We start from the raw sequence: 27935 nt of genomic DNA, 5'->3' as shown, positions 1-27935 counted from the left end.
TTTCTGAGGCTTAAGAAGCAGACGTTTTGCGGCTTGGACTTTGACGGGGAGGACCACCTGGGAGCCGGAATACAGAGAAAAATTGCTCTGCCAGCCTCTCTTCTCAGCTTACCCAGCCAATCCGAGAGCCGGACAGGTGAAACTGAAACGAGAAAAACTACAGTTCCCGTCATACCTCAAGAACCCGCTCTCGGCGGCTTCTCTTCGTCACCGCCTCTTCCCTACGGAAGTGAAAGGAGCACTTCCGGGTTTGGCAAGAACCTGCGCTCGGCGGCGGCGTTCGCTCGGCCCTGTTGGGTCTTGCTCAGAAGCTCCGCCTCTCCCCGGTTTTTCTAGAAATCCGGCTTTGCTCTTGGTGGTGTCGTGCAGGTTATTTCCCCGCCACTTCGGGTGCTCTCGAGGCAGTGCTCTCCGGAGCGGGCGAGACTTTCCTGTTGAGGTTCGGAGTTCCCGTAGGGCGCGGCGGGCTTGTGGCACGGGATAAGGAAACCGGTTACCGGAATCGCGGCTCCGTGCTGACATCCCCTTTTTTTCCCTTCCCGATTTCAGCGTCCCAGGCGCGCGTGTGGGCTCTCCCATGGCGGATACGGCCCCGAACGGCCCCCAAGGGGCGGGAGCAGTGGTAAGTGAGCGAGCAGGGTCTTCTCTTTCGATTTACTGGAGTTAGGAGGGAGCCGGAGGTGTCGCCAAGACTGTTCTGAGACGTTCCACCTCAGTGCTGCCAGGGGGCTGGGTGGGATTAGTGATTGAGGTGGGGGTAGCGTAGCGAGGAGGGGTCTTGAGCAGAGATGTAGAGGAAGCTACAAGTTTTCTGTTTCTTGAGCCACTGTGGGCCGGGCTGGAGCAGGTGGCTCTTAGCCCTATGCCAGGGAAGTCGGGCCTTCTTACCTCCCCCGTCCCCCCCCCCCCCCCGCCAGTTTCTAATTGTCTTAGGTTCCAAGGTTGAAGATGCCAGCTGAGGTGGTGCCGCGACACAGGCCTCATTCCGCACACGCGTGCTCGCGGAGAATGTCTCTGCCCGTTTTATGGGATTATATGGAAATTACGCAGTGGGGGAAGAGCAGTCTTTTGTTTTTTTGTTTTGTGGGTTTTTTTGTTTGTTTGTTTCTCTTTTCGTCATTTTGTCCTTCTTTACGAAGAGAGATAATAGGTTTCTGTTAATATTTTATTTATTTTTTTTAAATATTTATTTGAGAGAGAGGCAGAGATAGTGACGGAGAGCACTAGCGGGAGGAGAGGGGGAAGCAGGCTCCTGATCAGGGAGCCCGATGTGGGGCTCCGTCCCAGGACCCTGAGATCATAACCTGAGCCAGAGGCAGCCGCTTAATCGACTGAGCCACTCAGGCGTCCCTAAATATTTTATTGTTAACGTGCAGATCTGCTTACTAGTAAGTTGTCCCTAAAGCATTGTTGCCCTCTAATTTTAAACACTATGAATATATGTTTCCCCCCCCTTAAACATTTTTTCCACTTGAAACATTTTACAGCATTTCCATTTATAGACACAATTTTCTTTTTCATTTTGTTGAACCCTTTGAGAATTAGTTGCATACACAATGATGGCTAATTCATAAATACTTAAGTATTGTTCAGTCCCACAGTGCAGCCATCGCTGCAATTTTTGCAGTTAAATTTCGTTGATACATGTTATTATCTGATTTATAATCCATATTCAGATTTCCTCCATTGCCTGTTAAAGCTGCTTCCTCCTTATCCAGGAGTTAGTACAAGCAAGCATTTTGCTTTTACTGGCATTAAGTCTCTTTAGTCTAGAATAGTTTTGCCTTCTTTGTACCATTTTTGACTCTCAAGAGTTCAGACTTGTTTTGCTTCTCAAACTGAAGTTGCTTGTTTTCTTTCCCTTTATAACTAGATTCAAGTTGAATATTTTGGTAGGAATATTCCATAAGTGATACTTGGTCATTTTCCGAGCATTATATATATTTCAGGAAACATTTTGTGTTAATTTATGTCATCATTGGAGATAAGTTTGATTATTTGGTTCAGGTGGTATCCAGCAGACTCTCCACTGTAAAGATACCTTTCTGTGGCATGGTGCTTTGAGACTGTGTGAATAGTTTTTCACCTCAGTAGGTTTTCACCCAACGTTCATTGATTTTTTTTTCCCCCCCAAACTATAACGTGACTGGATTGTTGACTCTTAAAGTGTTAACTGGGGTGCCTGGGTGGCTTACTCTTTAATTGTCTGCCTTAGGCTCAGGTCATAATCCCAGGGTCCTGGGATCAAATCCTTATATTGGGCTCCCTTGCTCAGCAGGAAGCCTGCTTCTCCCTCTCCACTCCCCCTGCTTCTGCTCCCTGTCTCACTGTGTCTCTCTCTGTCAAAAAAAATAAATAAAATATTTAAAAAATAAAAAAGAATAAACCAATGTACTTTTTTAAACCTTTTTTACTGTGTACCAAAATGCAGGTACATAAAGGTGTACAAAATAAAATGAACAGATAAGTGATTTATTACAAAATATCCACCCAAGGGGCAGCTGGGTGGCTCGGTGGGTTAAGCCTCTGCCTTCAGCTCTGTTCATGATCCCAGGGTCCTGGGATCAAGCCCCACCTCGGGCTCTCTGCTCAGCAGGGAGCCTGCTTCCCCCTTGCTCTCTCTGTGCTGCTCTGCCTACTTGTGATCTCTCTGTGTCAAAGAAATGAATAAAATCTTAAAAAAAAAAATAACCACCCCAAACCAAATAGATTTCATTTTATTTTATTTTTAAAAATATTTATTTTTATAAAGATTGATATATTTTAGAGAGGGAGAGAAACTTAAGCAGACTCTGTGTGAAATCAGAGCCCAGCTTCAGGCTTGAGCCTGAGATCATGACCTGAGCGGAAACTGAGAGTCGGAGGCTTAACCCACTGCACTACGCAGGCACCCCAAAAAGATTTATTTTTAAATTTTTAAAAAGATTTTATTTATTTGAGAGAGAACAAGCAGAACCAGGGGGAATGGCAAGTAGGGGAGAAGTGGGCTCTGCGAGCAAGGAGGTGGACATGGGGCTCTATCCCAGGACCTTGGGACCATGACGTGAGCTGAAGGCAGCTGCTTAACTGACTGAGCTACCCAGGTGCCCCAAACATTTTATTTTTAAGCAATCTTTATACCCAGTGTGGGACTTGAACACGCAACTGCAAGATCAAGAGTTGCATGCTCCATTGACTGAGCCAGCCAGATGCCCTTAAGCTTAAATTTCAAAGAACATGTTCTAAAATTTCAGACTGTAGTGTAAATTTCTGAATTTTCTAGAGAACCTGTGTACTGTAAGCTAGATTCATTCTTCCACTTGACTGTGGGTGATCATTTAAATTTAGAGAAGTCACAGTGTGGTAGGTTTGGATACAATAAACTAGGCATATTTCCAAAAATTACCTGAATATTGTTAAAAAGACATGCAGTGAAACATCTTTGGATTTTAAAATGTACTTGGATTTTTCCAAAAGGTTTTTCTATCTTTTTTTATTATTAAAGATTTATTAGGCGGGAACAGAGCCTGAGTGGGAGGTGGGTAGGGAGAGGGACAGGCAGACTCCCCACTGAGCAGGGAGCCCTGTGTGGGACCCTGTCCCAGGACCCCGGGATCATGATCTAAACTGAAAGCAGACGCTTAACCAACTGAGCCACCCAGCCACCTTGTTTTTGTATCTTTCAAAAGATAATTAAGTTAGATTGCTTAGAGTAGTGTTTTAGACTCCATGTTAAGATTCATTAGTGAGTTTTGAAATCCCTTTAGTGAAAACACTATTTCTAAACATTAAATAGAGTACAAAGCACCAAAATCCATTACACATTGGGAAGATATTATTTTGTGAAACTTCTTTGTAGAAGTTTATATATCCATGTGTGTTTGTATTGGACTTTGATGTAAAAATTATTAACGTAGATTCTATCAGAAAACATAAAAGCCACTTTAGGATTTGAATACAAGATACATTTTTTTTTTTAATTTTTTATTTTTTATAAACATATATTTTTTATATACATATATTTTTATCCCCAGGTCTGTGAATCACCAGGTTTACACACTTCACAGCACTCACCAAATCACATACCCTCCCCAATGTCCATAATCCCACCCCCTTCTCCCCAACCCCCTCCCCCCGGCAACCCTCAGTTTGTTTTGTGAGATTAAGAGTCACTTATGGTTTGTCTCCCTCCCAATCCCATCTTGTTTCATTTATTCTTCTACCCACTTAAGCCTCCATGTTGCATCACCACTTCCTCATATCAGGGAGATCATATGATAGTTGTCTTTCTCTGCTTGACTGAATACAAGATACATTTTGAAGAGAAAACAGATTTTAAGTGATTCTGTTAGTGTTAATAGCTCCATCCTTGGCAAACATAGCAAGGGCAAAGATAGAATGAGAAAACATGGAGAATCAAGTGGGTTATGGGAGTTTAATTTAGGGCCACTGAAATAGGGTAAGATGTATGGGGCAGCTTCCAAGGGGATGAAGAAAGTCATAAAATTGAAGAGGCAGGGACTCTTTAACATTTGACAGCTATATTTTGAACCCTGAGAGTATGTCGGGCCCTTGTGTTTATGTAAGCAAATTATTATGAGTTAGGTAGTGAATGAGTGTTCCCATGGTTTTACGTTTCTCCTTTGTAAGGTTTATTTAATCCAGATTGGCTTTGTGTGATGCCTTGTTACTCAGCTCTAAAACCTGTCTATTTGAATTTGAGATTTCTAAAAATAGGCATTATGGTTCTCTTGAGAGCAATTAGTCCTTATTTAACGTTCTTTTTAAAATAGATGAAGCCAGTATCACAACTGTTGAAGGAATACAGACAATTGTAATTAAATTTCTGTTCCAATGATTTCTTTCTTCTTAGTCTTTATGTTTTTAAATATCAGCTGGTATTTTTCTATTGAAGTATTTGACGCTTTTCTGAATCAGAACTATAGGGTGTTCAGAGGAGTCGCTGAGCGGATAGGTGAAACAGTTGCCTTAGGAGTTTTCACAATTTAATGATCTTAAGTAATCTCTGCAGGGTTGTTAAAACATTTTGAATAGGAATAAGACTACGTGATCTTCACCCTTGGAAAGATAATTTGCAGGCTTAGTTACTACAGTATTTTTCTTTTTTAAATTTAGCAATTCATGATGGCCAATAAACTGGACACGGCGATGTGGCTTTCTCGCTTGTTCACAGTTTACTGCTCTGCTCTGTTTGTCCTGCCTGTTCTTGGGTATGTATCACACAGATTTTCTGCCTTTGATACTCAGTTGTTTGGTGGGTTTTCCCGGACTGCCTTTTATGTGCCGGGCTTGTTAAATTGCAAGAGGTTCTGGAGCAGATCAAACACAGGTCTCATGCTTTAGGTGCTAATAACTCAGTAATAGCAGCAACTGGAAGGATGTCTTAGGTCCCGTGCTTTGTGAAAGCACATATTTTTTTCATTTTTGATTTTTGCACTTAAAGAAGATGACTGCTTTATAAAATTCAGTTGGGCAGATCTATGAAGGGATGCTTCTAGGAAGTATAATAGAGTCAAGTAGTTCTTTTCTATTGACAAGTAGGAGATTTAGGGGTTGTGCAATTATGATGCAATCCACAAAGGAGGAAGAGAGCTGCTAGTTGTTATGTCTCAGGATAACCTCTCCTCTGGTAATTTGCAGGTTGCATGAAGCTGCAAGCTTTTATCAACGTGCTTTACTGGCAAATGCTCTTACCAGTGCTCTGAGGCTGCACCAAAGGTTACCACATTTCCAGTTAAGCAGAGCATTCCTCGCCCAGGCTTTACTAGAAGACAGCTGCCACTACCTGCTGTACTCACTCATCTTTGTCAATTCCTACCCTGTTACAAGTATCCTTTTTGTGCCTTTTTGACAAGAAGTCACCTACCAAGTGTATAGGAGATCTCTTCTGATTATTTTTGGCAATAGGAGGGGTTCAACGATGAGGGCTTCCATGAACCTAGGTTAGTTGGTTTGTTGACACTTAATTTGAATGAAGATACATTTAGTGTAAGAGTTTCTGATTCTGACATGTGAAATCTAAATTTGAAGAGCAGATTGGGAATTTTAAATTTTGTATCTTTGTTCTTGCCTCTTGTAAGCTTCTGTATTAGCAATGGGTATTTCAAACTTCAGATTCAAAGCACAGGACTATGGAGGGCTTATTTTAGTATTTACACTTTTTTTTTTTTTTCATTTAATTCACATCTTTGGGAAATTGTCCGTATGTCTTGCTTTAAAAAAAGAGAAATCCTCAGCTTTTTCAACTCCTAGTGAACTAGAAACAAATGGAAATTCAAGAAATAACTTATTTAAGCAGAAAACTAGATAATAAATACAATAAAAATTTAGTATTTACTGCAGATAGAGTAGAAAATAAGGACACGTATAGTCTTTGGAGCTAATGAGAGTGAAATAACTCATTTGAAATGGTATGTTTACACATTTCGAAAGTGTGTTGGGTGAGAATAGCTTTACTCAAAAGGCTGGGGAGGGTTGGGAAGGAGGGGAAGCTCTAGATTAAACAGTTTTAAGTAGATTTCTTTACTACAGGACTTTTGATCTGCTAATGTGCATTGTGAGGCAAAGGGTGACTGGAGTTTCTCAGTCATTTTTAATAGTCTGTCCCCAGTATGGTTCCTCTGTCCCTCCAGAAAGTATTTTGTGCTTTAAGTGCTGCTCTTAAGAGTTTTTAAATGTTTGATATATTCTGATAAATTCATAAGCTATACATGTGTCTACATAACTATACCTAATGGAAAACACAATAAAATCTGTCTCCAGGGCTAAATATTACCTATTTAGATAATACTTTCTATGATTGTGAAGTACCAAATTTTAAATAGATTTTTTAAAAGTCTTAAGGAAAAAAGAGTAGGTAACTGAAATATTTTGAGTACCTGTTTTGTCAGTGCATATGAACTTTGCATACTTAGTCCTTGCAACACTGAAAAAAATCATAGTGAGCATCAGACATATATATTATATATATATATATATATATATATATATATATATTTTTTTTTTTTATTTTTTTTAAGATTTTATATTTTAGAGCACCGGTGGAAGTAGAGAGGGAGGGGGAGAAACAGACTTCCTGCTAAGCAGGGAGCCAGATGTGGGGCTCCTTGATCCCAGGACCCTGAGATCATGACCTGAGCAGAAGGCAAAGGCTTAACTGACTGAGCAGACCCAGATGTCCTGAGCACCATATTGATAAGGGGTTTCAAATAACTTGCCTGACATCACACTGGCAAGTACATAGTAATGCTGACAAGGTCTTTCTGACTTAAAAGATCTACCTAATTTACAGTTAATGTATGTGTAACATTTTTTTTTTTAAGATTTTATTTTTTTGCCAGAAGGAGTGATCACAAAGAGGCAGAGAGGCAGGCAGAGAGAGAGGGAAGCAGGCTCCCCACTGAGCAGAGAGCTGGATGCTGGGCTCAATCCCAGGACCCTGAGACCATGACCTAAGCCGAAGGCAGAAAGCTTTAACCCACTGAACCACTCAGGAATCCCTGCATAACACTTTAATATAATTTTGAAATCTTTCTGTCTGCCTGGACAAAGCCAGTCTACACAGCAGGTGGTCACCAAGTTTTGTTGAGTGAATCCTGAGTTGATGTCCAGTGGGGCTCAGGACCTCTCTGTCTTCTCTGCAGTTGGTTATTTACTAGCCCCTCCCTTTGGGAGTGTTGAAGAGTAAGGAGTTCGTGTTCCTTTAATTTTTACATTAGAGGTTGGGGAGTGGTGAGCAATAGGAAGAGCCTAAACTAGTAACTGGCAAGAAATACTAATTTGATTCTTAAAGTATTTGAGTATTAGGTTAGTGAATAAAGGGTGAGCCCCAAATCATATTACAAAGTTGTGTTCTGATCTTTGGTCTTAAAAAGGTGATGCCGTCCTTGCTCTAATGTTGATAGGTACTTAGAGTTTAACTTTGTAGATTTTTCACTCTTTACATTTTCTAGATAGTTTAAAAGTGACAATGAAAGCTAAGATTATGAATCTCTCTTCTAAAAAAATTTTATTTATTTATTTATTTGACAGATCACAAGTAGGCAGAGAGAGAGGGGGAAGCAGGCTCCCTGCTGAGCAGAGAGCCTGATGCGGGGCTTGATGCGGGGCTCAGTCCCAGGACCCTGAGATCATGACCTGAGCTGAAGGCAGAGGCTTAACCCAGTGAGCCACCCAGCTGCCCCCAAATTATGAATCTTTGATCAACGATTTGTGAACTATAGAATGTTAGTGATAAAAAACTCATTAGAAATCTGTAGCTTTTTTTGGTAGTATTTATTTGAGAGAGAGCACACTAGCAGGATTGGGGGGGCAGGAAGAGAGAGAGAGAAATCTCCAGCAGACTCCCTGCTGAGCTTGGAGGCCTGCTGAGCGCAGAGATAGACCTGGGTCGGGGCTCCATCCCATGACCCAAACTCATGACTTGAGCTGAAATCAAGACTTGGGTGCTTATCTCACTGAGCTACCCAGGCATTGCCCACCCCGCCCTTTTAAAAAAATTTATTTCTTTGAGAGGGAGAGAAATCTTTAGCTTTGATGAAACTTAGCCTAGGATATGAAGTTAATGTCAGAGCCATGATTGGAACCCAGATATCTTGACTGTCCTTTCAGGGTTCTGTTTTCATTACCTGCATCGCTTCTACTGAATCAAGGCTTCAAGTTAGGATATGCGTCAAGGTTTAAATTTAACTATTTAAGAAGCAACAGAATTTTACAGTAGCCTTGGAGAGGAGAGGCTTGTAGCTTTCATCAGTTTCAGAGGGATCTTGATTGATTAAAAAGTGTGAAACTATATATACATGGTCTCCACATGGTCTTCACTGAGGAGATTGGCATTTTACTTAATTCTTGTTAGTGTCAGGGAAGAATTGGTCAAGATATCAACTTGGAGAACTATATTAGGTAGGATTTTCCTAATCCTTGTGTATAATAGGTTACTGTCTTGCTTGCCAGTTGGAATTAGGCATTTTTGGATCCTAATGAGTTATGGTGGTAATGGATTTGGAACTCCTTGTGTTACAATAATCACCATTTCCCATCACACCTAAGCTTTCATTTAGTGTAGAAAAAATACAATGGTTCATTTCTTAGAAACTGCATGTACTTTTTTTTTTCCCAAATGAGGGTAATGTAAACATTTTTTTAAAAATGTAAACATTTTTTGATTTTTTTTTTTTTTTTTTAATAAGTAAACTCTACACCGAACATTAGGCTTGCAGTTGTAACCTTGAGATCAGGTCGCATACTCTGTTGAGTGAGCCATGCAGGCACCCCAGAAACTGCAAAAACCTTTTTTTTTATTAAGATTTTATTTATATATTTGACAGAGATCACAAGTGGGCAGGAGAGAGAGGGAAGGGCTGAGCGGAGAGCCCAATGTGGGGATTAGTCCCAGGACCCTGAGATCACGACCTGAGCCAAAGGCAGAGCCTTTAACCCACTGAGCCACCCAGGTGCCCCTGCAAATACTTTTAGGACATGTATTTTTGCCATTCATAATGAACTAACAGTTTGTATCATTTTATGAAAATACTTGACAAGTTTTGTTGTTCTTATTAGCAGCCTGGCAGAAATTGGGGTAAATAGGATCTTTTGAGCAATTTTCGTTATTCAAAAAGCTGAATGAGAATTGCATATTTATCCATGACATAAAGCCAAACAGTTGAACTCAAATCATGTATGTAATTATTATTTTTTAAGATTTTATTTATTTATTTGACAGAGAGAGAGAGAGCGCACAAGCAGGGGTAGAGGCAGAGGGAGAGGAAGAACCAGGCTCCCTGCAAAGCAGGAGAAGCCCGATATGGGACTCGATCCCAGGTCTCCAGGATCATGACCTGAGCCGAAAGCAGTGGCTTAACCAACTGAGCCACCCAGGCGCCCCTCGTGTCTGTAATTAAACTGATGAGACTCTCAATTAACTGTACTACAAAAGCCCAAATATATATATATATATACACACACACACACACATACACGTATATGCTTTTTATTTGTACAGATTGAGAACACATGAACTGTACAAGCAAGGTAGGTACGGTATCTTGAAATAATGGGAATCCTGTAGGAAAGAAATAATGAAAGATCTTTAGTTGAGGAAAATTGGGGAAGTACTATTTACAAGCTTTTTTTTTTTTAATTTTTATTATTTTACATAAACTCTACTTCCAGTGTGGGCTTGACCTTATCTCGAGATCCAGTACCACCCCAAGATGAAGTCCTGTGCTCTACTGACTATGCCAGCCGAGGCACCCCTGAGGAAGTACTTTCTAAACCATTATCCCAGACTCTGCTGAGCAGTTTCGATGAGGAAAGCAGGACCAAAGACTGCTTTATATTTGAAGGCCAAATTATTCAGGCCAGGATGGCCATTTTGGGGTTAAAAGTGGTAATATTTTGAGGTGGCCTGAATTTTGATAAAATTTAGCAAATGTTCATAATATTTTATTATCTAGTAGAAAAGAAAAAAAACCTTTTCACTGTAATAAAAAAACTGAGCTTTAGAATATGAACTTGTTTACAGGTAGAAAAACAAAATTTCATTTGGTTCCAAAGTAAAACAACAGAAGCCATCACTGGAGTCCTTTTAGCAGATACTGGTTCAGATCTATATTGGGCATGATACATAGCCTGTTTTACAAAGTACTTGATAAATGTTAAACATTTTCCTTAATTGTTTTCTCCAGTGAGTATTTTCCCAGTCTTGTTATTTTCTTTGCTTCATGCTGCCACATACACGAAAAAGGTCCTTGATGTAAGTAAAGCTCTGCCATTTTTTTGACTCCTGCGTTGCAGATTGTTGACATGAATTTGAATTCTAAGACATTTTGGTATTTGTCAGGAAAGTTTGCTTCAATCCCTGCAGACTTGTTGTAAATTATTAGTCATTTGAAAGTCTTAAGTTTGAAATTTTTTATTTAAGTTTCACAAAGTACACTTTATAGGTAAATGATTATATTGCAGAATACTCCCAGTCCCCAGAGAATTTCTGAAATTTGAAATAGATTTGTTTTTTTAAAAAAATCATTTAGGTTTGGTAAGTTGTCCGAGATCTCTTGTTCTGTCGTTGCTTAATTTTAACATACCAGGTAAGTAGAGTATTCTGAATTTCTTTTACTTTAGTGTTCAGAACTGCTGTTTTCCGAAAATATTTTCTTATTCCTAGGTTCGAACAGGAAGCGTCATTAAGTGTGCCAGGTGGATTGACTGCATATGCACTGACAGTTGAATTAAAATATCCAAATGTTTGTGCTCGCTTCGGCAGCACATATACTAAAATATCCAAATGTTTGACTTGTGTTGGCCTGTTTCTTTATTCATACAGTTCTTTGGTCACAGTAGTAATGGGATACTGTAATTTATTTAGCTAAGGACTCAGAAATATCTTAACTGTATTATTAGGTAGTTTGTTATGGTAAGGTTGAAATAACCACTATTTTTTTGTGAAATAATCTAGTCTTTTTAAAAAAAAAAAAAAAAGCATGGAAATGACTTACTAAAGTTGTCTTACTTTTCAAATACACAAAATCCAGCAAAGCAGGAAAATATACACTAACTTTTACATTATTTTGTAAACTTTTATATTACCATTTCCAAAATGTCTTTTAGTTGTATTACCTGTTGGATATGCTGTTTGTTTAAAGAAAGAAGATATTTGAGTAATCAAAAATGCTTCATTATTTCTGATACTGTTTTCTTGTGTTTTAGGCAAAGGGTTCAAATAGTTTACCTCTGCTGAGATCTATCTTGGATAAATTAAGTGCTAATCAACAGAATATTCTGAAATTTATTGCTTGTAATGAAATATTCTTGATGCCTGCTACAGTTTTTATGCTTTTTAGGTAAGAATAAAAATACATTTGTTTTGGGAGGCAGATGACTAAGTTAATGTAATAAAGGTATTATTTCATCTTGCTTAAATCTTGTTAGATACTGATATGCAGAACTAGATTGATCTTAGCAGCCATTTTTTATTGTATCGTAGAGAACCTGAGATGTTATGGTAAACCTAGGAACTTGCTTATTTATCATTGCTTGTGATTTACCGTTTACTGTTTTGAAAATTTATTTTAGAATTGCTGCCTTTGAAAGAATCTTAGGAAGCCTCATTTAATGTGTCTGCCATTATTTAGATGGTTTTTCTTTCAGAAAAATTACGGTCTGATACTGATAGCTGCCTATTATCACCTCCGTGTTTTGTATCTTTTTTTTTTTTTTTTTTAAGATTTTATTTGCAAGAGAAAGACCTAGTGAGAGAGAGAGCACTAGGGGGAGGGGAACTCGAGCTGGGAGGAGAGGGAGAAGCTGGCTCCTTGCTCAGCAGGGAGCATGACCTGAGACTCAATCCCAGAACCCTGGGATCCTGACCGGAGCTGAAGGTAGATGCTTAACCAACTGAGCCACCGAGGCGTCCCTTGATTGTTCTTAATTATAGCAGTAAGGCATGAATAAGTTTCTGTCCTGTTAGAAATTAAAACAGGCTAGTATTGACCCTCCCCATCAAGATTCTTGCATTTAAGTTTTAAAAGCTCATTTCTGGGGAGATGGGTGGGAGAATGGGTAAAAAAGATGATGGGGATTAAGGAGTGCGCTTGTGATAAGCACTGGGTGATTAAAATGAAAACTTGAAAAAAAGAAGAAAATGGAGGAGCATAAGCTTTGGTTACCAAGTCAAAAGTTCTTCTCTGTCTCTGTTAATGTGTTTATCTTCTTTGTTGTGGAAAGAAAAAAATTACTAGCTTCAAAGCTAAATTGGAGAAAAATTCAGATCAGCAGGAAAAAAAAAACTACATTTCTGCCTGGATTATTGCTTTTTTAGTTTTTCCAATAAGAGGACATTACAGATAAAAGCTAAAATACCATTTGAATCTGAGTTGTTGCAGTTCTGTCCTCTTCTCTTACATCTTTGTGCATGTTAAAAATATTTATACAGATACATAGAAAATACATACTATGGGGGCGCCTGGGTGGCTCAGTGGGTTAAAGCCTCTGCCTTCGGCTAAGGTCATGATCCTGGAGGGTCCTGGAATCGAGCCCGGCATTGGGCTCTCTGCTTAGCGGGGAGCCTGCTCCCACCTCTCTCTGCCTGCCTCTCTTCCTACAAAAAAAAGAAAAGAAAATACATATGGGTGCAGGATTTTGGGGTTTTGGTTTTTTTGTTTTTTATTTTGCGTCAGAAGTGCCATAATCCATCTGTTCTCTGCATCTTGCTTTTTTCCACTCCTCCAGTATGTTTTCGTGCCCTATTCATGTTGATAGATACAATTCTTGTTTGTTCCATTTAATGGCCATGTAGTGTTTGGTCATATGCTGCATTTTATTACCTGTTCCATGTTGATGGAGAAACATGTGTTTCCAAAGTTTTGTTTTTCTAAATATTGATGGATGAACATCTTTTTATCTTCTTAAATTTTTTTTTTTTATCTTAAATAGTCTCTACTCCCAATGTGGATCTCAAACCCCGAGATCAAGAGTTGTATGCTGCTTCGACTGAGCCCTCTTTTTACCTTTCTGCTTATATTTTTTGTGCATGTGTTTTCTCTAACCTAGAACTGATTTTGCTGAGGCTAAGCTAAGTGCATTTTATACTTAATAGACCATGCCAGATTTTAAGATGTCTGTATTTGCCGTTTTCCATGATCTCATTAACGCAAAAAACTTATTTTTTATGAAATATTTCATTTTAGTGTGCATTGCCTTAATGAGTGAGATTTTTGCATGTCTGACTCTTTAGCAGTCTGTAAGCCAGTAACAGTTTTATAGATTTCCTCATAAATGCATTCGTTCCATTCTTTTAAGTAATGTTTTTCTCTGGAAACTCCAGGATCACCACCTGTTGCTCAGGCTGTAGGATCATAAGTTAGGTAATATAATCTAAATAAAGTCTGAAATGGTAGAGTGGAAAGACTTATTGGGCGTTAGAGACCTGGATTCTAGTTGATGTGATCATTAACTTAGCCTTTTGAGCATTGATTTTTTTTTTTTCCACATTTAAAAAACTTAAACCTTGGGGCGCCTGGGTGGCTCAGTGGGTTAAGCCTCTGCTTTCGGCTCAGGTCATGATCCCAGGGTCCTGGGATCGAGCCCCACATCGGGCTCTCTGCCTGCTGCTCTGCCTACTTGTGATCTGTCAAATAAATAAATAAAATCTTAAAAAAAAAAAAAAAACTTAAACCTTAAACTGATTTTAATTTTCAAGATTATTGTAAAAGAGATGAGAATTTACCAGAGATATTTAAAGAGAGAAATCACCTTGTTATTTTAAAAGTCTAACATAAGATTATAAGCTTTCCCTCATAGGAAAAGCTCTTGATGATTTAATATCATTCGCATATAACACAAACTATAAAATTAACTTGAAGTCATTATTCCTTAGATGGTCCGTCCATGATAGAAAGACAATCTAGGGGCGCCTGGGTGGCTCAGTGGTTAAGCCGCTGCCTTTGGCTCAGGGTCTTGGGATTGAGTCCCACATCGGGCTCTCTGCTCAGCGGGGAGCCTGCTTCCCTCTCTCTCTCTCTGCCTGCCTCTTGGTCTGCTTGTGATCTCTTTCTGTCAAATAAATAAATAAAATCTTTAAATAAAAAAAAGACAATCTAATATTAGAAGCCTTCATTACGTTATATTTTTCTGAGCAATGCTTCAAGCTTTGTATTTTAAAATGAAGGTAAAGTCTGTGAGTTTATCTTATGTATACATGGACATGAGTGTAAAAAAAGATAAAAGGATGAGATCTTGTAGCTTTATTCGTTAGTAGAGAGCTTGTTACATAATAGTAATGCTAAGGTGAACTGGTTGAAGCTAAAAAAAGCACGAGGGAAATTTATGTGTTGTGCTGGGGATAATCCTCAAGATAAAGAAAATTTAGAAATTTGTTAAAGGGCGCCTGAGTGGCTCAGTTGGCTGAGTGGCTGCCTTCGGCTCAGGTCACGATCCCAGGTTCCGCAACGGGCTCCCTGCTCAGTGGAGTCTGCTTCTCCCTCTCCCTCTGCCTGCTGCTCTGCCTGCCGCTCTGCCTACTTGTGCTTTCTCTCTCTCTCTCAAATAAATAAATAAAATCTTTAAAAAAATTTTTTTTTTATTAAGAACTGTGTAGGGTGTTCCCTTTTATATTTTGGGATATGTTTGTATATTTAAGGGCATATGAATGTTTTTTTCTGCTTCAGTTTCTTCATCTTTGAAATGGGAGTGATAATGCCACTTCCCTCTTGGAATTGTTAAATGGATTCAGTGCATTGTATAGTGAGCACTGTATCAGTGTCAGTCATTATATGCCCTTGTGTGAGGGAATTTCTGGAAGGATTAATATTAGAGACTGAGCTGTAATTCTGAGGAAGGAGCTAACTTGGATGATGGAAAATTTTTCGTTGAATATTCCTTTCTGTATTTTCCTTTTTTTTTTTAATTTTTAAATTAAAATTTTTTAATTTTTAAATTAAAAAAAATCATTTATTTATTTGACACAGAGAGAGAGATTACAGTTAGGCAGAGAGTCAGGCAGAGAGAGAAGGGGAAGCAGGCTCCCCGCCAAGCAGAGAGCCTGATACAGGGCTCGATCCCAAGACCCTGAGACTATGACCTGAGCCAAAGGCAGAGGCTTAACCCACTGAGTCACCCAGGCATTCCTGTATTTTTTTTAGTATGTGTATTTTTCAATTTGAAGAGTTAAAGATTTGTCACAGGAGTTTTTGGGGAAAGTGGATGTGACATTTAGTTTAGTGATTAGTTTGTAACCATAAATTTTTATTATGAAAGTAATATCTCAGTTCAGAAGAAAAGGTAAAAATTAAGTTTAAAAACCACGTTAGCATCTTTAATGTATTTCTTCAAAAAGTTTTAATATAGAATTATAATATGTATAGTTTTATGCTCTGCATTCTTCAAGGTTGCTGTGTGGTTTTCATAATCAACACTTTACATAGTTGCATATTAACTCTATCAAATAAAGGTAATATATATAGCCTTGCTATTAACTATCCAAATAGTGATGCATTTAATTTGTAATTATTGCTGGTGAATGTCTTAATCCAGATGGTCTTTCTAGGAAGAAATTCTTGACTTAGAATTTCATAAATATATATATGGCTCTTAGGTATTAAAATTATGTTTAACCAAGCAAAATAGTAGAATAAGCTATGTGAATTTACTAGGGAACCTGTGTGATTTTATTAGCTTTTTTGTTTATATAAAATGAACTGGGGCACCTGGGTAGCTCAGTGGGTTAAAGCCTCTGCCTTCAGCTGGGGTCATGATCCCAGGATCCTGAGATCGAGTTCCGCATCAGACTCCCTGCTCTGTGGGGAGCCTGCTTTCCCCTCTCTCTCTCTGCCTGCCTCTCTGCCTACTTGTGATCTCTGTCAAATAAATAAATAAAATCTTTAAAAAAAAATAAGTAAAATGAACCACTTTTCATTTGCTATGTTGTAAAGTTTCAAAATTTGATAATCAGTTATTAGTGGTAATTATGGAAGCATTTATACATTTTCTTCTTTTGAAAGATTTTATTTATTTGAGAGAGAGATGGGGGAGGGAGAAGGAGAAGGAGAGGGACAAGCAGACTCCCTGCTGAGTGGGGAGTGCAACAGGGAGAGTTGGGACCAATCCCAGGACCCTGAGATCATGACCTGAGCTGAAGTCAGAGGCTTAACCTTCTGAGCCACCCGGGCACCTGTATACATATTCTGGTTCATTTAATAGCATTTAAAGTTTTTAAAAGTAATATATACATAAATACATGTTTATAAAAATTTAAGTAATAACATTTTACTTGTTAGCAATCACATATATTCTTTTATTTCTTTTTCTTTCTTTCTTTCTTTTTTTTTTTTTTTTTAAGTAAGCTCTCTGTTCAACATGGGGCTTGAACTTAAAAACTCCAAGATGAAGGGTTGCATGCTCTACCAACTGAGCTAACCAGGTGCCACTCTTTTACTTCTTTTAAGAATAACTTTGATTTAGGGGTGCCTGGCTGGCTTATGTGTCCAGCTCTTAATTTCTGCTCAGTTTATGATCTCAGAGCTGTGAAGTCAAAGCCCCATGTTGGGGTCTGCACTCAGTAGGGAGTCTGCTGCTCTCTCTCGTCTCTCTCTGCCCCTTCCCTTGCTCGCACTCTTGTTCTCTCTCTAAAGTAAATAAATAAATCTTAAAGAAAAAAGAGTAACTTTGATTAAGACTTGATAGGTATTACCATGACCATTTTTTATTTTATTTTATTTTACTTAGGGTGTACACACATGTGCACCAAGCGAGCCGAGAGGGTCGGAGAGAGGGAGATAGAGAATCTTAAGCAGGTTCTATGTCCAGCACTGAGCTGGATACAGGGCTCAGTCTCAATGATCCTGAGATCATGACCTGAGCCGAATTCAAGAATTGGACGCTTAATGAACTGAGCATCCCAGTCGCCCCTACCATGACCATTTAATGAATGAAGACACACACAGGCACTGGTTAAATTGCTTTAAGTTTTGAGAGCATACATAAGAATTGATAATGTGTATTTCTTGCCCTTGATTTGTTTATTTCAGTGGCCAAGGAAGTTTGCTCCAGCCTTTTATATACTATAGATTTCTTACTCTTCGATATTCCTCTAGAAGAAATCCATATTGTCGGTAAGCTGGTGATTAGTTTAAATGTCTTGTTTGTTGAGAGTATTGTGAGATACAATATTTATAATTTGTAAGAGTTGCCTAGCTTCTTTTATGTTAGAATTTAGAAGCAAGTGATATTTTTGTAAATTAAAGTTCCGGGCCTTAGTAGGATTGGTGAGGAGGTGGTTGTATTTCTTTTTACAAGCTGAGACCAGATTTACCTTGATCTCCACTAAAATAGTAAACCAGTAAAGCAGTATTTAAGTTTAAGGAATTTAAAGATGTCTAAGACATTAGTTCCAAACTCAAGGCACTCTCCTAATTGAAGAAACAAAACTGTATGTCAAATAATAAGGATGGGTTCACAAACGCATGTATGATGCATTGTTATGTTTTGCTTTATCGTATCAATACTGTAGTCCACAGGAAAGAGAGATCAGGAAATAAAAAGAGTCCATGAAAGTTTCACAAATCAGAGGTTTTAATTTGTTCAAGAAAGATTAAAGCCTTCAAATAAGACAGAATAGGTGAAAGCATTTTAGGAAAATAGTAGGAACACAAGTTCAGAGCCAAGAGGTAACAAGCTGTATTTATGACACAGAATAGACCTGTTTGACTCTACCAGGGATTCTGAATGGTAAGTGGTTACACTTAAGACTAAAAATGTATATTGGAGCCATATCATAAAATTTCTTGAATTTCAGGATAAAAAGTTTGGAACTTATCTTTTAGATGTATGAGAATGATGGTTTGGACATGGTTTGGACATGATCATATTCTTCGGTAGTCCTGTGCAGAATAGTTTGGAGTGGAAAAATGAGGAAGCAGTAATATATATATATTTTTTTAAAGATTTTATTTATTTATCAGAGAGAGAGAAGGGGAGAGAGCAAACACAGGCAGACAGAATGGCAGGCAGAGGCAGAGGGAGAAGCAGGCTCCCTGCCAAGCAAGGAGCCCGATGTGGGACTCGATCCCAGGACGCTGGGATCATGACCCGAGCCGAAGGCAGCTGCTTAACCAACTGAGCCACCCAGGCGTCCCAGAAGCAGTAATATTTTAATAAGTTACTATAATGTTCAGGAATGGAGGCTTCAGTGATAGCTGAGTTATGCATGTGGATCTCAGAAGTTAGAGTAAAACTGAAAAGAATAGCTGTTTTTAATAGCTTCCTGGATATGTTACTGAGAATACTAATGTTAACACAGTTTTTGTTTGCAAATTTAAAATAAATTCATTGTATAGTAGAATTCAGTCAGAAATCCAGTGAGTGTTTTAGCATGATCTTTATTTTCATGAGCAAAGTAAAAAGAACTGAAATCAAATGCTGGTCCATGTTTTTTAGATTAGGCAGGTTTTATAGTTTTTGTTTTATAGATTTAGGCAAGTTTTTAACTTTAGGCAAGTTACTTAAATTTTAATTTTTTCATTGGTAGAGGAGAAAAATCTCCTGGGGATGAAATGAAGTAATAACGTGCTTAGATTCGGTTGTGTTTCTAATACATAGTTTATTTTCCTTTTTCTGTGATTCTAATTATCCTGGAGGAGCTTTTATGTTCTGTTAGACAATGTCTTTCTTACAGTACTTCCTAAAATAGAGCTAGCTTCAGACACAGGTTCTTAAAGAGTCCCTAGTCAGAAATAAACTTTCGGTTTTACTTGATTCCATGAGTTTTTGCCCTTGTTTTGTATCTGGTTCATGTATTCATTTCAGACAATATCTTCTGGTCTCCTGCCCTAGTAATCCATTTTTCATCAGCAGCTTTGTTTTTTTCTGCTTCTTTATACCCTTTTTATCTCTAATCCCATTTTTCCCACTTGCCCTTAAGTCAGATTAGCACGCAGAAAAATTTAGAAGTGTCCAATGGGATAAAAAAGGAAATAGCAGGATCCAGGTAAGACAAGTATGTGCTAATAAGCATTTTCAAGGATCTCCCATAAACACACAAAACACATGAAAACAGTGGAAAGGAAATGGGAAATATTTGAGCTTATAAATATTGATAAACAGCCTATAAAACTACATTTTCTGTGCTACACTTTTTTGTTAGGGATTTTGCCAGCTTCTACCATTTGTACTTACAGTATCCATTCCCATGTTAAAGGTATCAGTCCTTTTTAGATGTCAAGGGTAGATTGTTCAGAACTGCGCTGTCCAGTATGGCAATGGGCAGCCACATTTGATTCTTTTTTTTTTTTTTTTTAAGTAGGATACATACCCATTGTGGAGCCCAACTTGGGGCTTGAACTCACTACTGAGATCAAGACCTGAGCTGAGATCAAGAGTCAGATGCTTAACTGATTGAGCCACCCATGTGCCCCACATTTGACCATTGAAATAAAAACTAAAATTCATAAACTTTAGGGGCATCTGGGCAGCTAAGATGAAAATCTTCCTTTGGCTTTGGTCGTGATCCCAGGTCATGGGATCGAGCCCTATGTCAGTCTCCTGCTTGGTGGGGGGTCTGCTTCTCCCTCTTCCTCTGCTTCTCCCCCTACTAGTGTTCTCTCTGTGTCAAATGAATAAATAAAATCTTAAAAAAAAAAAAAATAGAATTTGTAAACTTTAAAACCCAGTTCCTGAGTCACATTAGCCAGTTTCACACACTCAGAAGCAATGTCTGGCTGATGGTCACCCTACTTGACAGCATATGGAGACACTTTGATCATCACTGACCGTTTATTGTCCACTGCTCCAGCACTGTGACTTGGTCTAGATTATGCCAAGGACAGCCTTGAATGAAAGAACTGGCCCTGTGATTTTAGGCAAGCCATTGGCCTCTTGAGGCCTCATCTGTAACCTGTGGGGTTTGCTTAGAGTATTTTTACGGTGCCATCTAGTTTTATTCATTAGTCATTTATTCAGAAGACAGTGATTGTGTGTTGGTGAAGTCTGAGTTCTGGCACGTGGGTGCCTGAAAAAGTGCATGTTGCTGGAGTTACTGACGTATATAGGGGAGTTCTGAAGATCAGTGCTTCAAAGGGAAGATGGACAAGATCATGAAAGGGTTTGGAATTTATTTCAAGATAGGAAGAGCATTTGGAGTTCATAAGATGGAGGGGTTGAGAATATGATGAGATCTGATTTAGAAGTATTCCAGAAAATGCATTACATCCTCAGCAAGAGGAAGAATGGACCACTTTGGAGACTGGGAGAGTAGTTCAGAGCCTGAACTAATTCTGTGTAAAATAAAAGAGATAAATTTGAAAGATTTAGCAGGTTGGAGCTTAGGATTTGGGGAAGACTAAGATAAGGAAGCCCAACACAGGATACAGAAGGGTAGAACAGGAATTGTCTGTGTGCAGGATGAGTCAGCAGATAAAGTGAAAACTCAAAAGTGAATAATGAAAATTACTTCTGGTGGTATATCAGAATCTCTTGTAAATTACAGTTCAACCAACATACATGATTTTGTGTCTGTTAGCCTATACAATGTATGTGTGGTGTGTACAGTATGTAATAGAGAGTCCTTTGGAGGCAGCAAGCACAGTAAAAGTTCACAATGTGTTTCGGGCACAAATTTGCAACACAACTGGAATATAGGGGTCGTGGCAGAGAGTGGGAGAGGAGATGAAGCAGAAAATTCGATTAAGACCAGATTCTGGAGGGCATTTGATGTTAAAGAGTTGGACTTAAAGTCTGAAGGTAGACAAGAACTGGTTTGATCAGTGGGATGATCCAACTGGGAAGTGGCCTTTCTTGAGTAACTTCTGTGCTGTCTCACTCAAATTACTCTACAGCTGACTCCCATGAAGTACGTATGCCTGTTTTGTAGATGAGGAAAGCTCTAAGAGACATTATGTGTTTTGTTTTGTTCTTTAAGATTTTATTTATTTATATGACAGGCAGAGATCACAAGTAGTCAGAGAGGCAGGCAGAGAGAGAGGAGGAAGCAGGTTCCCTGCTGAGCAGAGAGCCCGATGCGGGGCTCTATCCCAGGACCCTGAGATCACGACCTGAGCCGAAGGCAGAGGATTTAACCACTGAGCCACCCAGGCACCCCTAAGAGACATTATGTTTAAGGCAATAGTGTTTTTTTTGTTGTTGTTGTTGTTGTTTGTTTAAGATTTATTTATTTGCGATGGTCTGAGAGAGCATGAGAAGGGAGAGGGTCAGATGGAGAAGCAGACTCCCTGCTGAGCGGGGAGCCTGACCCAGCCTTTGCTCAACCAGCTGAGCTACCCAGCCTCCCTAAGGCAATAATTTAAGGAAAATAGTAGGTGGGAGTGCCCATAGTATATAGTTTTCACCCTGTTGCTCTCTTTTTTAGAACTAGTTGAATATACCCAAGTTAAATGTGAAAATGATGTGCCTCTACTGTAAAGATAAAATCATCCTTTATCTCAGCCCTTGGAGATAACCATTTATTAGATGCTTTTGTTAAATGAACTCCCCCCCCCCCACCTCCCCTCAAAAAAACACATAAATGTTGATTTTGAGAATTTTATTTTGTGTGTTTCCTACAGTGCATTGTAGTTATTACTTTTACTTCAGATTCTTTACTGACTATGGGAAATCCTTCCTCGGCATTTGTTTTGTATTCTTTTTCCTTTTGTGTCTGAACGAAAACTGTTTTATCTTGCAGGACCTTGTTTAATGAACTGAGGATTGTTGTTGAACACGTAATAATGAAACCTGCTTGCCCACTGTTTGTGAGAAGACTTTGTCTCCAGAGTATTGCTTTTATAAGCAGACTGGCACCAACAGTTGCGTAGTTAAACATCCAGCTAAGTTATATATAGTAGAAATAAGCATTTTTAGCAGTTGGTACTTCTGCTAAGGGTTGTTAATTCCAGGTGTAAAACTGACCTCAATCCAATTTACATAAACGCATCTCAATGGAAAGTTCATCATTTTCCTGGCATGTTAAATCAAGCCTTTTAAAAAGTTCCCAAGAAAATTTTATTGTGCTGTGTTATTAATGGTTAAGGAAGTTTCTTTCCTGTGATCAGTGTATCAGAAATTTTTTAAAATGCTGCTGTGCCTTTATCATGAAGTACTTTTATTTCTCTTGTAAAAGTAGCTTTAAAATTTCTTTCAACCTAATTGGTACCCTAAATTTATATCTGGCATGATTCCATTATAGTAATATTAACATACATGAATTCATCATATTTTGAGACAGTATTCTTTTGCCATTCAGTAATTTTGGTTGATGATTTTAAAAGAAACATTTACCACTATATTTGATTTCAGATTGTTATTAAATTCATGTTCTGCTGCTTTGTTAGGATTTGTTTTGGATATATCATTTTAAGAGGAATTCTGCATGCATCTTGTATCTTATGCTATGATCTTCCAAATTTTATTTCCATAACTACTGAATGTGGCTTTGAATATTTTTTAAAAGGCTGAACTGTAAGCGTGTTAGCCAACTGGGTCACTATCTGGGGTCACTGCTGTTCCACGTCAGAAAGCCTTAGTGGTTATATGGCTTTCCTTTTAGATACCCATCAAGGTACCTTTCTCAAATTGGAAACCCTTTTACAAATGTGGACACATAGATGATTAGCATTATTGGAGTTTATAGAATTAGATTCTTGACTGCCAATTTTCTTGGTTTCTTAGGCTTGAATTTTCATAGACAGTTGCAGCAGTTCAGATGTCTTTTGAAAGGAATGTAACTGAAGATTGAGCATATGCCTGTGCTTGGGTCTGTTCTGAAATAATAATGAAGATTATCCTGTAGATTACATACTTGCCCATCAAATATGACTTAAAAGGTTAAATGGAAAGATTGATAGGTAAGATAATTGGTGGGGAATGGGGCTGGAAAATGAATTGTGGGGGATTAGTGTGTATTTTAATTTCTTAATGCATAGGTAAATTTGGGAGTCTTGGGTGTATTATGCAGCTGTGATTTGAGTTGTATAATATGTTAAATCCTGTTTGTTGAGCTGCTCTCAACTTCTTTATAAAATTCATTCTGATCTTTAATTACTGTTGCATGGTTGGGAATGTTTAAAACACTGCAAAAGTTTTAGTACACAGTGATGTAATGGTTTTTGTAACCAGTTTTCTTCTGTCTGCATGTAATTGGATTTCTCATACATTTATTAGTAAGTTGTCAGTAACATCAGTTTCTTTTTGTTCAACTTTCCCATCTTTGGAAATGTGATGTCTACTTGATAGCTCAACTGTAGCCAACTGTTTTTGTATTTTTTAAATATTTATCTACTAAGTTAGAAAAGCAGCCTCATGCAATACAGTTGATTGGGGTGGGTGGGTGGGTGTGTGGCTAGCCTCATTATCACTATATATGTAATATGATGGTTTTAAGAACTAATTTTCTAGAGCAATAAAGTGACTATAATGTTAAGTAAACATATTCCTGATTTCTAATGATGTCTTTAAAAATTAAGTCTTGAATTATATCAGGAAATCTTGGCAGCTGAAGTCATATTTATTTTTAAGTTACGTGTTTTTTTGTTTTCTACAATTTTTAAAAATCGAGATAATTTTAGATTTATAGAACAGTTGCAAAAATAGAGTTCTTGTATACCTTTTACTCAGCTTCCCCTTATATTAATACTTTACATAACTATATAGCATTTATCAGAACTAAGAAATTAGCCTTGGAACAATACTATTAATTAAAGTATAGAACTTACTCAGATTTCACCATTTTTTCTGTTAATTTTCTTCTTGTGAGCTGTTTTTACTGATTGTCTTTTAATGACCTATGAGTGTGCCTCTGTTCTGAGTTTTTCCTCTTTAGTTTGGGAATTATTGTTGGTCAAAAAGATTTCCCTAGAGGGAATAATTTCATGTTGGTTTTGATGAAAAGAATCTTAATATTAAAACTTAAAAATGTAGAATACCCTGTGCTTGAAAAGTTGAGGCTTTTTATCACATAACAGGATTATATTTCTCATATGCTCCTGTTGGACTATTCTTTAATGGAAGGTTTGATTTTTAAATAAAAAACTCCTCAATTCATGAAAAAGTAAACTTTACAATTTGAGTGTTATTGGATGTTTAGTTTGCATGAGCTAGTACCTAGGAATTCCATGATATGTGTATGTACAACCAGCTGATTTTACATCTGGAATTACAGTTTAATATGTACATCTATCAAATTAAAATTAAGGAAATACAGTAGCAGTATATGGAATGAATGAAGTAGAAGAAATTATAGCATAGCTGAACTTCATTTTACTTCCAAGTTTAAAAAAGTCAGCATCCAACAAGTGCTGTAATGCTATTCTAGGACTTTTAGATATTAAACCCTCTGGGACAGGTGGAAGCCTAAAATAAAACCTACTTTTATTATAACAAGAATTCTGTATTCCTTTTGTATACCTGATGCCTTGTGAATATAAACTCTATTTAATATCAGTCCCAAACTGAAATTTCTTAAATAGTAATTTTGCTCCTGGAAGTAAGCAAGTAATTTAGGTATTTAGGAATTTCCCTTACAGAAAAATTAAGGCATGCTGATATTAAACCAGAAGTTTTTATGAAAGACTTAGGAGGTCTCTTTAATAACTATGAATTGTAAAGCTGTTACAATACCTTTTCTTTCTAAAAATCAAGATCAAAAATTCTGATTAGGTTTGTAAGTTTAGGACATGAATATCATTCGATGTGGAAAGGAAGATGAGTGTATATGTAGTAAGATAAGTGGAACTGAGATTGTGTGTGTGTGGTTTTTTTTTAAGTTTGAGATAGAGTGAATGAAATTAATTTTGAGGGATTGTGGTTAAAGACTCTTATCTAATCCTAAGGAGTTTATTTTGATTCATATAGTTATTCTGAAACTCTTACCCCACTCATGCCTGCCCAGATCCCCTTAAGATCTGCTAGCCTCAAAGCTACCACCCAAACTTAGATCAATTTTGATTCTGACTCTTAAGGAAACAAACCTCAAGGGAGAAAGTAATCCCAGTCAGTTACGGATGTGATCAGTAGATGGCACTCTTTCCTCAGGTCATAGGCCCAGTTGGAAGGTTAAATGCCACCAAAAGTACGGAGTCAGCCATAGAACTAAGGATCTGATTTCACCTTTTTTAATATGTAATTACTCAAAATTCAATAAATATTTAGTGAACATTTAGGGTGAGTACATAGTAATGAATTGAAACTACACTACTATGTATTGAATTATATTGAAATCATAGTAAAATATTGAAATGTTGAAAACCTAGAAGAGTACCCTATTAATGTTTACCCTATTAATGTTTAATTATTAATGTTCTAGTCAAATGGTAATACAGGCCACAGTTTAGGGCAGCATTATTCAGATCATGGACTCTGTGTTGTTGTTTTTTTCTTTATAAATAATGCCTAAATCACCTAAAAATACATGAATTACAAAATTGTTCTTTGTCCTTAATTTTCAGGTGTATAGAAAAATGGTACTTAAAATTTTTTCATGGTCCTTTTGTAGGTACACAAGATAAAACCAGTTCAACCTCTTAAAATTTAGACTTCTCATGGTAATAATGTAAAAGCATATTGAGATTTTTGGTTATTTTATCAAGAATAATATCTAGACTTGTAAATTCAGTTTGAGTTGCAGTGACAGCTAGTTTCTCTTTCACACCTCATTGGAATTTCTCTACGATCAGGAGAATTCTGCAGAGGCTATATGATCATGTAGTTCAATAGATAGTGTGCCAAAGATGTGTGTTTATAAATCCAGGAGTCTTTTCCAGGGTTTGTTTTAATGAGCAGCCCTCTTCTAATGTGCAGAATGGAAAAGTATTACTGGATCTGGTATTAAGGGTAAGAAAGGAACTGCTAAAAGTTTGGAAGGATTCCTGGTAGTAATTATTCTAGGACATTTGTACCTTCTAAGGTGGTGTTCAGGTGGGTTCTTAGAAGGAACCTGGTTTTCTCTGTGTGTGGTATGAACTCTCTAGAACACTCTTGTGCAGGGCAAATAGGAAAACTGCTTTGAGTTTGAGTTGATGTGACAGGAGATAAAGTTCAGTATTTTTTAGAATCTAAAGCAGATTCTGTTTCTTAGGAAAGTGATAAGGAAAAAATTGGTAGATACCTTTGCTGGAATCTAAAAATTAACTCCTACTAAAGGAGAAGGAAAGTCTCCAGAGTCATTTCACATTGTCCTTCATAGCGTTCTTAAAACTAACTTTTTGATATGCTCAGTCCTCTTAAACTAATTTTTTTTCTTGGTTCATGACAGTTGAATTCCAGATTTTCTTTTGTACCTTTAAAGCAGAACAATTGCTTTTGACATGAATTTTTGCTTATATCATAAATATATATTTGTAAGTTGAGACCAAATGGGCAAAGTCTTGGGCAGGAAACATTTGTGACGTGTCTATATTGGAACAAATGTAAAAGGGTCACAAAGATTGGAAAGAGCCATAAAAAACTGCTTGATTTATAAATGCATTAGTTCTGGTGCTCCATATAATGGGATATATTGAACTAAAAAATTTGTATATATAGTATGTCAGCATTTCTTAGTAACTTCTCTTGAGTCCATTTTTAATATCTAATATTGTACAGGTTGGGGAGTTATACTCTTCAGGCCAATACTATCCAGACTGTATAAATTTATAAAATAAATTGAAAAATTCATCATTCTCCTATATTCAAGACCAACACACATAAATGCTAATGCAGGGCTCAGAGGGGAAATATATTTCTCCTGAATATTTGAGAAAATGTGAAGTCCTTTCAAGAAAATCTAATAAACATAATAATCATAGCCTGCTGACACTAAGGAAAAAGGACCTCATTCGCTCTTTCTTTTATGCAGTGATTTACTGGTCCCTACTGATTTCCAAATTGGATCACTGTAGTAAATTATCTATGCTGGTACCTGTAAAAGTAAGCCCTGGGATCCATATTTGTTTTGTGTTCTGCTTAAATCAGCAAGAATGATAAATTTGATGGTGTGAAATTGAAAGTGTCAAGGGCTTTCTTTGGTGATTGAACAAAATGATGTCTCCACTTTAATTTATTGTGACCCTTTTTCACTCTGTGTGCTTTGTATATCTAATATTTATTTCAATACAAATTAAATTCTTGTTCCTTCATCTGTATTGTTATATATCTAAGATTTTATTGATGTAAAAATCGAATTGTGTAATAAAAATCTCTCTGGATTTAAGCAGATTTGAAAATGTTATGTTGCAAAAAAACATTTACAGTTAGAATTCAGCTTTCCATTGTGCTTCCATTGCCTTATTGTTAGAATAAGGTGAATATGAACACTTCTGTTGTCCTCAGCCCATCACAGATAATAGAAATGGTGTAAATTTGTGGTCTAAGGTGAAACGGGAAAAAAAAAAGTTATAGTGGATCTCTGAGCTGTTTGAGTGCTTTACTTCTGTACCTTTTTTTTTTAGTGAGATTTATTGCCTAGTGGATAAGTT

At 37.5% G+C, this 27935-nt stretch overlaps 1 protein-coding gene across 2 annotated transcripts; it reads left to right on the top strand.

Annotated features, from left to right (window-relative positions):
• The first annotated feature begins 222 nt into the window (after positions 1-222).
• On the top strand, positions 223-27675 carry TMEM33 (transmembrane protein 33). Of its 2 annotated transcripts, XM_059162600.1 has the most exons (9): positions 223-439; positions 550-622; positions 5116-5210; positions 5641-5828; positions 10686-10753; positions 11707-11840; positions 17523-17606; positions 22172-22292; positions 23155-27675. In XM_059162600.1, exons 2-9 carry the CDS (start codon positions 578-580, stop codon positions 23158-23160), a joined length of 741 nt encoding a protein of 246 aa, XP_059018583.1. In that variant the 5' UTR covers positions 223-439; positions 550-577; the 3' UTR covers positions 23161-27675. The 2 variants fall into 2 exon arrangements, with proteins under 2 accessions (XP_059018583.1, XP_059018574.1); XM_059162591.1 differs by having other exon boundaries at positions 22172-27675.
• Positions 27676-27935: the final 260 nt, after the last annotated feature.

Source organism: Mustela lutreola, chromosome 1, assembly GCF_030435805.1.
Source record: "Mustela lutreola isolate mMusLut2 chromosome 1, mMusLut2.pri, whole genome shotgun sequence".
Taxonomy (NCBI): Eukaryota; Metazoa; Chordata; class Mammalia; order Carnivora; family Mustelidae; genus Mustela; species Mustela lutreola.
Note: the sequence above shows the minus strand (reverse complement) of the source record. Positions and strands in the feature narration are given on the sequence as shown.

Bases quoted from the DNA above. Each gene is read 5' to 3' on its own strand.
- TMEM33 (XM_059162591.1), top strand. From the start codon at position 578: ATGGCGGATACGGCCCCGAACGGCCCCCAAGGGGCGGGAGCAGTG. The intron at 5,829-10,685 runs GTATCCTTTTTG...TGTTTTCTCCAG, and splicing joins CAATTCCTACCCTGTTACAA to TGAGTATTTTCCCAGTCTTG. The intron at 11,841-17,522 runs GTAAGAATAAAA...TGTTTATTTCAG, and splicing joins ACAGTTTTTATGCTTTTTAG to TGGCCAAGGAAGTTTGCTCC.